The 11,997-nt window shown below is 38.4% G+C and overlaps 1 protein-coding gene across 1 annotated transcript; it reads left to right on the top strand.

Moving 5' to 3' along the window:
* Nucleotides 1-5,294: 5,294 nt before the first annotated feature.
* Nucleotides 5,295-11,592, top strand: LOC143360887 (uncharacterized). Its single transcript, XM_076800060.1, has 4 exons — nucleotides 5,295-5,306; nucleotides 6,913-7,264; nucleotides 11,255-11,326; nucleotides 11,396-11,592. Exons 1-4 carry the CDS (start codon nucleotides 5,295-5,297, stop codon nucleotides 11,590-11,592), a joined length of 633 nt encoding a protein of 210 aa, XP_076656175.1.
* Nucleotides 11,593-11,997: the final 405 nt, after the last annotated feature.

The raw sequence follows: 11,997 nt of genomic DNA, 5'->3' as shown, positions 1-11,997 counted from the left end.
GGTCTTACTCGTTACCGCAATGCCCTAAGACCCCCGTTTGACTGCGGTTTTGTCCTATTATGCTGCGACATTCTCACATTAATTCGATTGTGATACCGAGCACCAACGTTCAATGCGATCGATCCACTTGATTTATGTGTCAGGGTCAGAAACGGGGATCTAAATGCGTTCATACTTGAAGCGGAATTTGAATAACTGATCGCTTTCGAACCAGTGAATTCCTCGGGTTAAAACTTCGATTTTTCGCACTTTCTCGTCGAGATGTACAGGATTATTCGATAAAAAGTTTAACATTTCTGGTTTGCCATGGTGAAGTTTAACCATCACTTTCATTTCTGTTCTCATTGAAGTACTGCAGATCTTTCTGCAAAGTAAGAATAGAGATCTCTTCTAAATAGAAACTTCCAGTCCCTCTACTGTTAAAAATTTCATAAGAATTTCAAAAATAATGCATAAGATTTATTGCTCACTTTTTGAGAACGTGGGAGGAGCGTAAGATGAAAGAAAACACTTGTGTTTGTACGCTTTGGTGAAACAGTCAGTTTTAAGTGCTTCGGGAGCCGGGTGCTGACAAATTGTTTTTCTTTTTGTTGAATTTTAAAATAGTTATTCCGTTGCAAAGAGTGTCGGAACGTTAATGAGTGCGGGGTTTGATACGTGATTCCCATCGCGTTAGAATCTCATTTTTCTCGTCTGAAATCGGCATTCTCGCGTTCTCAGACGAAAAATCGTGGGCGTCGAGGCAACCGCGTCATCCTCGCTTGTGAAGCAACCGATCGGTTGGCAGCGGCAAGTCGAGCGCTAACATTATGGGTGGGAAAGAGTCACGTTCTCAGGGATTAATACGGTTTTCTACGCTATATCGCCTGCAGACGAAGTTACGGGCGTAAGAAGCGTGTCGAGCCGAACGTGACCTTTAAATTCATAGTCAAGCAACAAAAGACGCGATCTTTGATGCTCCGGTTACCGATACCGCCTCCATTCTATTCAAAAATCGCCATGAAAATCTGCCTCCATCATTCCCGCAAAATCTCTAAAATGTTCTTACCTCGTCGGCAATTGTAACAACAAAATAATGTTAACATTGCGCCCAGCAATTCGTTTTTGTGAAGGAAACGCGATCTTTTATGCTCTAATTACCGATCCCTGCTTCACACTTCTCGAAAATCGTCATGAAAATTTGTCTCCATCATTCCCGCATAATCTCCAAATTTTCTTACCTCGTAGGCAATTGTAACAACAAAATAATGTTACCATTACGATCGGCAATTCGATTTCATGATGGAGGCGCGATCTTTTATACTCTAATTACCGATCGAGGCTCCATTATTCTCAAAAATCGTCATGAAAATTTGTCTCCATCATTCCCGCATAATCTCTAAAATGTTCTTACCTCGTAGGCAATTGTAACAACAAAATAATGTTACCATTACGATCGGCAATTCGATTTCATGATGGAGGCGCGATCTTTTATACTCTAATTACCGATCGAGGCTCCATTATTCTCAAAAATCGTCATGAAAATTTGTCTCCATCATTCCCGCATAATCTCTAAAATGTTCTTACCTCGTCGGCAATTGTAACAACAAAATAATGTTAACATTACGCCCGGCAATTCGATTTCATGATGGAGGCGCGATCTTTTATGCTCTAATTACCGATCGAGGCTTCATTCTTTTCAAAAATCGTCATGAAAATTTGTCTCCATCATTCCCGCATAATTTCCAAATTTTCTTACCTCGTCGGCAATTATAACAACAAAATAATGTTAACATTACGCCCGGCAATTCGATTTCATGATGGAGGCGCGATCTTTTATGCTCTAATTACCGATCGAGGCTTCATTCTTTTAAAAAATCGTCATGAAAATTTGTCTCCATCATTCTCGCATAATCTCTAAAATGTTCTTACCTCGTCGGCAATTGTAACAACAAAATAATGTTAACATTACGCCCGGCAATTCGATTTCATGATGGAGGCGCGATCTTTTATGCTCTAATTACCGATCAAGGCTTCATTCTTTTAAAAAATCGTCATGAAAATTTGTCTCCATCATTCTCGCATAATCTCTAAAATGTTCTTACCTCGTAGGCAATTGTAATAACAAAACAAATGTTAACATTGCGCCCGGCAATTCGATTTCATGATGGAGACGCGATCTTTTATGCTCTAATTACCGATCCAGGCTCCATCCTTCTCAAAAATCACTATGGAAATTTGTCTCCATCATTCCTGCATAATCTCTAAAATTTTCTTACCTCGTAGGCAATTGTAACAACAAAACAAATGTTAACATTACTCCCGCAATTCGATTTCATGAAGGAGACGCGATCTTTTATACTCTAATTACCGATCCAGGCTCCATCCTTCTCAAAAATCACTATGGAAATTTGTCTCCATCATTCCTGCATAATCTCTAAAATTTTCTTACCTCGTAGGCAATTGTAACAACAAAACAAATGTTAACATTACTCCCGCAATTCGATTTCATGAAGGAGACGCGATCTTTTATACTCTAATTACCGATCCAGGCTCCATCCTTCTCAAAAATCACTATGGAAATTTGTCTCCATCATTCCTGCATAATCTCTAAAATGTTCTTACCTCATCGGCAATTGTAACAACAAAACAAATGTTAACATTACGATTGGCAATTCGATTTCATGATGGAATCGCGATCTTTTATGCTCTAATTACCGATACAGGCTTCGTTCTTTGTAAAAATTGTTAATCTTTCGAAAGATAAATATCACGCGACGTTGACCTACATTATTTAAATATGTCCAGTTATTTTATTCGCAGCAAGCTCAATGAAAGAACTCTTCATTCAACCTGATCTTTGCGCAAAGATAGCAAACTAACATTTAGCCCGACAATACTAATTCACGGCTGTCGAGGCCAATTACAGCTGAGGTTAAAGATCGCTCCGACCACACAGTCGCCACGTAAAAACGCAAATTACACTGATCTCGTCGCAATCACCTCCGCGCTGATGATTCTTTTGTTCGGAATGCACAGTACTTTGCGCTCGGCAAAGTAATAAGTTAATTTGCATATTCTTCGTACGTTGACATCTTAGCAATACTATCGATTCATATTATAAACGTATAATTTTCATGTTGTAATCCTCACGGTGAAATTATTTGTCAAGCAACGGAAGACAATAATTCAAACGATTTATAGGACAGCATAAATCAGAACTGAGATTGCTTAAATCAAAATTAAAAAGATTGTACAGAATGATCCTAAAATGTTTGATAGATTTAATAAAATTAACCTCTTAACTTAAAAGTCCGAGAATACTCGGGTATTATAATATAATATAATATACACTGTAACAAGATAATTGTTGAGTTAAAAGGTTAAGCTTTCTTGAACTGAATTTCGCTCAGATTTGCAAGACCCATAAGACCTATAGAAGTAATTGTAACGATAAATTTCAATTAACGAAGGGTCGAAATTGTAGAGTTAGATTCATTAGACCTTGCGAGATTCTTTGGGATGATGGTCCCGCAGTGAACATACTGAGGATTTCGTTATGTTTCAGCATGTAATACTGCTCGAAGACGAACCGTTCGCACGAATGGCCTGACGAACAGAAAGATTCGATGCCATCAAAGCTCGGAGAGTGAAACGATCCCAGTTCTCCAGGCGACAAAGAGGATCCTGCAACCTTTTGCCAGCCTCGGAACTTTCCTCGAAGAAACAGTCTCTCGTTACGAACTTCCATCTTCTACAGCACTGTGACGTCTCAGCCTCGATAAATCTACTAGTCCTCGGTTACACGTCTAGGCTATCTAGGTCCAAGGTGAATTCTCGGAGAATCAACATTCTCAAACGAAAGCAAACACAAACCAACTGTTCAGTTCAGTCTGTGATCAAACAGTGGTCTACATGGTCTCTAGGCCCAAGGAGGATGGAGTTATTCAAAACACAACGTCCTCAAACCAAAACAAACACCAACTATTCTTCTGTACAGTTCAGTTCATGAAACGGTGCTCTAGATTGCCTCTAGGTCAAAGGTGGATAGAGATACTGAAAACACAACATCCTCAAACCAAAACAAACACCAGCTATTCTTCTGTACAGTTCAGTTCATGAAACGGTGCTCTAGATTGTCTCTAGGTCAAAGGTGAATAGAGATACTCGAAACACAGCATCCTCAAACCAAAACAAACACAAACCAATTTTCTATACATTTCAGTCCATGAAATAGTGTTCTAGATTGTCTCTAGCTCCAAGGAGGCTGAAGATATTCAGAAAACAACATCCTCAAACCAAAACAAACACAAAACAATTTTCTATACAGTTCAGTGCCTGATGCAAAAGTGCTCTAGATTGTCTCTAGGGCCAAGGAGGATGGAGATAGTCATAACACAACATCCTCAAACCAAAACAAACACAAACCAGCTGCTCAGTCCGTGATTGAGGTTCAGCCTCTGATGAAACACGGGTCCAGATTAAATCTGGTCCAAGGAAAATAGAGATTTGGTGGTCACAACATAACATTCTCAAACGAAAGCAAACACGAACCAACTGTTCAGTTCAGTCTGTGATGAAACAGTGCTCTAGATGGTATCTAGGTGCATAGAAGATGGAGATATTCAAAATACAACGTCCCCAAACCAAAACAAACACCAACCAATTTTCTATACAGTTCAGTACACGATGCAACAGTGCTCTAGATCGTCTCTAGGTACAAGGAGGATGGAGATATTCAAAACACGACATCCTCAAACCAAACCAAACACCAACCAATTTTCTATACAGTTCGGTCCATGAAATAGTGTTCTAGATTGTGTCTAGGTCCAAGGAGGATGGAAATATTCAAAACACAACATCCTCAAACCACAACAAGCACCAACCAATTTTCTATACAGTTCTGTCCATGACGGAACAGTGTTCTAGATTAAATCTGTTCCAAGGAACCCAGCGATTCGGTGGTCTCAGAACACGATCCTCAAACAAAAGCAAACACGATCCGATTGTTCGGTTGGATCAGTGATGAAACAGTGGTGAAACAATGGAGGAAAAATTTCGCCGGATTTCGTTCCAAGTGGAAATGACTGTTTCCCAACCGATCGAAGGTCAGTCGGTGGTGCCCGCGTCTTTCTTCGTGGGGGTGGGTGTGCCGGATGGTGACCTTCTTGCACAATGGCTCACTGCGAGCCTCTGCGCCATCAGCGGATATGATTTGAAGGGATCAAACGGGGGGCGCGGTCGAGATCCTCGAGGAGTATATAAAGTCCGATGTAGGAGTCCGTGGGCATACTCAGCAATCGTCGGTCGGCAAGATGAAGGCTCTCGTAAGTATCTTGTCTTGTCGGCGGAGCATCGAGCAGTGAACTATCGTCCGCGAGTATCCGCTGGTGGAGATATACTGATCGGCATACTTCGGGGGTTCTATTTTTGGTGAAGGTGAAAAACTGTGGCGGTGGCCCCCCGATTTGCGAGGGGAGAGTTCGAACATTTTGCGCAAGGATTATCCTGGGATAGTGACCTCTTCGTCTTTTGACCTTTCAAGACACGGGACTGTTAGTGGTGGCGAGAAAGACTTGCTAATTGATTCCCAGGGGAACTGACCTAACACCTTTACATAAATAATTGACACGTGGGGGTACGGTCTAACCTGTAGACAGCTTGAGGAAACATTATGGAAGAATTGAGATTGTCGTTGAGATAGGGCTGCTGATCGACTGCTAGGGAAATTAACCTAACACTGAATACCATTTTATTGAATCATTGAAATAGAACGAAAAGATTGAATAGCACCGAGAAAAATTAATAGGAGCAAATAGTCCATTTATTCGTGGTCAAATTAATTCGTTGCTATTCCAATTAACGAATTGTAGCTTTGTCTTAAATTCAAGTTTCTTACTGGATTGTGTAAATATACAGGGTGGTTAAAAAAACCATTCAATATTTGTATGGTATATACAACATGCTGAGTAAAGAAGCCTTAGTAATCATAGGTCAAAAGGTCGAACGTTTCTGAGATATGGACATTTTTGTTTGCTAGCATTATGATCAACTTATTTACCTCCATCGCGTGCGATGCTTTCTTCAGTGTTCATAAAAAAGGCTAGTAGTAAATGAATCATTATGTTAGCACACAAAAATGTTTATATCTCAGAAACGGTTGACCTTTCGACCTTCGATGTTTACGAAGACTTTTTTACTCAACAGAGTGTGTTCTATGTACCATATAAATATTGAACGGTTCTTTTTGAGCACCCTGAATATAGAGAACCACGAGGATTGTTTTCAAGACTTGAATGTATTCTGGTCGTTTGTAATTGAAAAAGTTTATGAACATGAGTACAAAATTGTGTTAAAAAGACATTTTTAATACAAACTTTAAGCTGTCATTTCATTTCAGTGGAGAAGGAGACAAGAGACATTTCATTAACCAGTATTTGTGTTGGTCACAGTCTTCGTAGTGAATAGAGTCATTTTCTATATAGTGTGTTCTCTTACAAAAATACTCAAGGAAAATTGTCAGTAAAAATTTTCTTGAAAAAAAAAAATAATCCATAAGTTGTTCTAATGCTATGTGTTACCATTAGACTGCAGACGTTTATGCAATTTTCAATTTTTGTAGACAAACTTTAAGAAAGTGGAATCTCATGGAATTTTATTTTTAGTGCTAATACCCTTTATTATATATAGTAAAATATAGTAAAATACTTACAAATCGTACTAAATTCTAATGAATTTTATGTTCTCGGATTTTTTGAAAATTTTTGCAAGCCATAAATGCATAAAGTTCCACAGTCCAGTTACCATTCTATAGAAGCATATGTACAAATTTAATTATTTTGTTATATGAAATATGGCGTCAGGACGATAGCATAGACGTTAACAAGCATGATGTTTCGAATTGGAGTGTAGTCTCTTACCTTAATTTTCCAGCTGATTCTGGCAGCCCTGATCGCCTCAGTGACAGCTGCCCCTCGTCAACGTCGAGAAGTCGTTTGGGGTGGTTATGGTGGTCACGGAGGCTACGGTGGTCATCTGGGATATGCCCATGGGGCTCATGGGGTAGCACTAGCTGGCCCAGCTTTGGGACCAACCAGTGTAGCTGGTCCTCATGTAGGATCGTCTGTGTTGGCTGCACCTTCGATAGGACCAGCCAGGTTGTCTGGATCTGTTGCTGGCCCGGTGCATGTTTCCGGTGCAGTTGCTGGCTCTGCAGTTGTTACTGCATCCGTTGCTGGTCCTGCTCATGTTGAGGGCTATGGTGGACCCTACGACGGACCGAGTGGTGAGTACTTAATTAATTATTCGAGAATAGAATTATTCACCTCTTCGTCTGATCCTTATCTCGATAACTAAAATTGTCTACGATATACAGGGTGTTCACTCTATTACCAATTCAGCGTTTTTCTTGTAAATAGTAAATATTAGACAAAAATGAAAGAGGAAAATGTAGTACTGCTGTTTATACGCAACAGAATGGCGTATGTAAATTTTTGTGTTCATACTATTTTGTTAGATGTGAAGGTGACCTTCAATTTTTTCAATGGAATGCTGTATATTTTTTTGTATCACACGAAAGTGTGAGTCTAGACGAATTCATCCGTATACTGCATAGTGACCTTCAAGGTCATGCAAGGTCAGAAATGGAAGAAACATTTTGAATATTTTCATATTTTCTTTTTTTTTACAAAAAAATATACAGTGTTCCATTTAAAAAATTGAAGGTCACTTTCATATCTAACATAATAGTATAAACACAAAAGAATTGCGTATAAAAAACAGTACTACTTTTTTCTCTTTCATTTTTTTCTAATATGTACTATTTACAAGAAAAAGGCTGACTTGTAATAGCGTGAACACCCTGTATATTGTAATTTCGTATTAGTTAAGACTGTATTAATTAACCCTCGGACTCCTGCGAGTTCTGGGCCTATGCCGGAGTCATTTCTGACCCACGTTAATATTTTACTAATACAATTTTCTTTCGATATAAGGCGACGCACTTTCGCCTATTTTTCTATATTTATCGATTAATATGTTTACAGTTGTGTAAACTATGAATAATTATTAATTTTTCACAACATTTAGTTGGTTTTGGTTAATTAAACAATATATTTTAAGTGATTTATAATTAGATATAAATTACAACAAAGTTAGTAATGGACCTATGTAACACAGAATGATTTAACAAGTACTAGATATTATCAAAGAAGACGTCATTTTTAATTATGGACAAAAAGAATGTAATTTTGGAAAAATTATAGTAAATGTTACTTTTTGGAGATTCAGACATATTCTAACGGGAAAGAATTATTCTTTGGTTTAGTATAAGCTTGTGTTGTTTATACCAATTTGTTTAGATTAATCTAAAAACTTGTATTTCCTATTTACACTTTTCATAACTTTTATAAGGGATGAAATGCTTTAATTCAACGTACCCGATTATATCTAACGAAGATTTTGTTATAACGTTTTCACGTATAAAGAAATAACGTAATAAATAAAACACTAACAGTAATCACAGTAATTATAACAATAACAATAAAACAACAATAAAAATAACGAAACTGAAAGATATAAGAAAAATGCAAGGGAGATGTACACTGCACGCTGATCGCTCTCAGACTGAAGAAACGAATTTTCATACGAAGAAAATTCAGAGGAAAACTCGGGGATCTTATCATTGTTTATTCCTTCAATATACAATGAATAAGACCAATCCTTAGGTTTCAACGAGTAGACTAAACAAACCTCTAATTTACACTATGATTGTCACGAGCGTGTACGTAAAACGACGTAACTTCATTGTAAAAATTAGTATAGTTCTGCAACGTTCTGCAAGCCAATTTTGGTATTAAAATAAAGTAGAGAATCTCTACTTTATTATATGTAAAAATCATCGCGTGTGGCGACGTGGGGCATATACTAATTCATTAACGAAGATTAGTAACACGAGCGTTTCTGTGGAAAAATAAGTACCGTCCTTGACACTTAATTTACAAAAATAGAGGAATGTTATCGATAATTTGGAATAACTAAAGTGAAAATACACGTTTTGAGATGTTACATCCATCATATATAGCAAATTTAAATACTCCTTAGTACATTTTAACATATTTCTAGCGCGTATGGAAATGTGCCCATTCATTTATAGGTTAGGTGTTCGTTTTTTAGGTGAAGTTTACACGCTCTGTAAACGTACAACAAAAGAATTTTAAGTTTTAATATTCAAGGGTTTTAATACATGGTTATCTCAGATTATATTAGCACAGTTAGTTTTCGTTTATTTGAAAGTTAATTTTGTCCAGCTAAAAAGGCCATTCGTCGGTAACGACGTCGATTAACCCTTTGCTCTCTTGTGGGGACTCTGAAGCACCACTAGAAATGGCTGTGGCATTATTTCAAAGAAGTTACAAAAAATATTACAAAATATTTGTTACATTACAAAATTTGTATTCAATAGATGACTAAACATTTAAATATTATACAGGGTGGCCCACATAACTCTGAACAGCTCAATATCTCGAAAACTATGCCATGGATTTTAAAGTTCTTAGTCTTAAATTGCATGGAACTGAAGGGCCTTTCTGACTACATAAACGTGAAGTGGCCTCCCTTCCCCTTTAACGGGGGAGGGGAGGTACCTTTGTAATTTTAAATGGAACCCCCTATAAAATGTTACATATTTAGATTCTACCGGAAAAAACAAGTCAATTTTGTCTGAAACATTTTTTTGTCAGATACTTCCATGATGAGATATAACAGTTTGAAGTTTCGAGTTGTAGGTATTTACTTGAAGCGCTCGGAAATAGCGTTATGGAATTATACGCGCTTGAGTCCTTTGCTTATTCGTGAAGAAATAAAATGTACTTTAAATTAAATGTTCAAAATGTCCACCACGGGCTTGTAAACATTTATTTACTCGAAACATCAAAGTTGTTCTAACATTTTTTAACATTTCGGGAGTCACTGAAGCGCAAGCGTCACGTATTCTTTGTTTCATATCCTCTTTTGTCGTCGGTGGTTCAAACATAACTTTGTCCTTTACATATCCCCATAAGAAAAAATCTAATAGTGTTAGATCGGGGGATCGAGGAGGCCATTGACGAGGTCCCCCACGACTTATCCATTTGTTCCCAAATTTTTCGTTCAAAAATTGCCTGGTGATGATTGCAAAATGTGGAGGAGCGCTGTCTTGTTGGAACCACATTTCTCTTCTAACGTGCAGTGGCACATCTTCCAAAAGCGCAGGCAAATGATTTTTTAAGAAATCACAATAACTTGCAGATGTTACAGTTTCTTGAAAAAAATAAGGTCCAATCACAAAATCTCCTATTAGGCCACACCAAACATTTAAAGACCATCGATGTTGAAAGGGAACACATCGCATCCAATTTGGGTTTTCCACGGCCAAATAATGCAGATTATGTCTATTTACATGCCCTGAATTCATAAAAGTGGCCTCATCGGAAAAAAGTATTTTGCACAAAAAGTCGTTTTCCACAACACCCTGCAGCCACTCACAAAATCTTACGCGGTGATCGTAATCTGCTATCGAAAGCTCTTGTGATAAAACCATGTGATATGGATGATACTTTTGCCGTTTCAAAATTCGTTGAATTGATGAACGACTAATATGTGATGTTTGTGCAAGTGTACGTTGACTAATATGAGGATTTAATGTAATTGCAGCAAGAATACTGGCACTATTATTTTCATTAGTGACAGCTTTACTAAGCCGCTTTTCTAAATTATGAAATGTTTCTAAATCATGAAGCGCGTATAATTCCATAACGCTATTTCCGAGCGGTTCAAGTACCTACAACTCGAAACTTCAAACTGTTATATCTCATCATGGAAGTATCTGACAAAAAAATGTTTCAGACAAAATTGACTTGTTTTTTCCGGTGGAATCTAAATATGTAACATGTTATAGGGGGTTCCATTTAAAATTACAAAGGTACCTCCCCTCCCCCGTTAAAGGGGAAAGGAGGCCACTTCACGTTTATGTAGTCAGAAAGGCCCTTCAGTTCCATGCAATTTAAGGCTAAGAACTTTAAAATCGATGGCATAGTTTTCGAGATATTGAGCTGTTCAGAGTTATGTGGGCCACCCTGTATGTGGAAATCAGATCAGTTCCGTATGAATAAAATGAAAATATTCCAAGACCGAAGAAAAATTTAGTTTTAGAATGAAAATAGCGCCGAGTGCAAAGGGTTAAATTGTAATTAACGACGTTAGTTGAATTGTACTAACCATGAACATCAAATTTCAGGATTAGCCTACGCAGGACCAGGATACGGTTACGCAGGCTATCCAGGATACGCAGGATACGCAGGCCATGGTGGCCATGGGGTGGTCTTAGCAGGCCCAGCATCCCATGGAGCAGTCTACGCTGGCCCAGCATCCCATGGAGCGGTTCTAGCTGGTCCAGCGTCCCATGGAGCGGTTCTAGCAGGCCCAGCGTCCCATGGTGCAGTTCTTTCCGGCCCCCATGCAGGAAGCGCAGCAGTTTCCGGTCCCAACGCTGGTTCCGTGGTGATAGCTGGCCCCTCTGGGAAAATCACTGCCCATGGGACTGGCCATGGTGGAATCCACACTGGCCATTGGTAGAGAACACGAAGCTGTCAAGCAAGGAAGACATCTTTGGAAGCCTCTCGGTACCAATCGCGTCGAGTTACAAATTTGATTAATTAGTAGACTGCGAATCTTTGTGCATCCCTTAAAATTTTCAAAGAATGAGAAACGAGATTCTCTTCTTGCAATTTGTTCACGAAAATTGCATGAACACCCGCAGTCCAATGATCAGACTGTGAATTTTATGCATTTATGACAACGCCGTGAGTGGAACGATTAAGATCGATGGAGAAAGTTTCTTATTTAGATTTTGACAATTTTCATTTCGCATGAAAATCCGCAGTCCAACGATAATGAATAGCAAGTTCATTCCCCCCATTGCGAACAGTACAACGTAAACTTAATATCTATTAAGTATGCTTGATGTTCCACGACGACGTT

Source organism: Halictus rubicundus, chromosome 14 (assembly GCF_050948215.1).
Source record: "Halictus rubicundus isolate RS-2024b chromosome 14, iyHalRubi1_principal, whole genome shotgun sequence".
NCBI classification, from domain to species: domain Eukaryota; kingdom Metazoa; phylum Arthropoda; class Insecta; order Hymenoptera; family Halictidae; genus Halictus; species Halictus rubicundus.
This window is presented reverse-complemented; position numbering and strand designations above follow the sequence as displayed.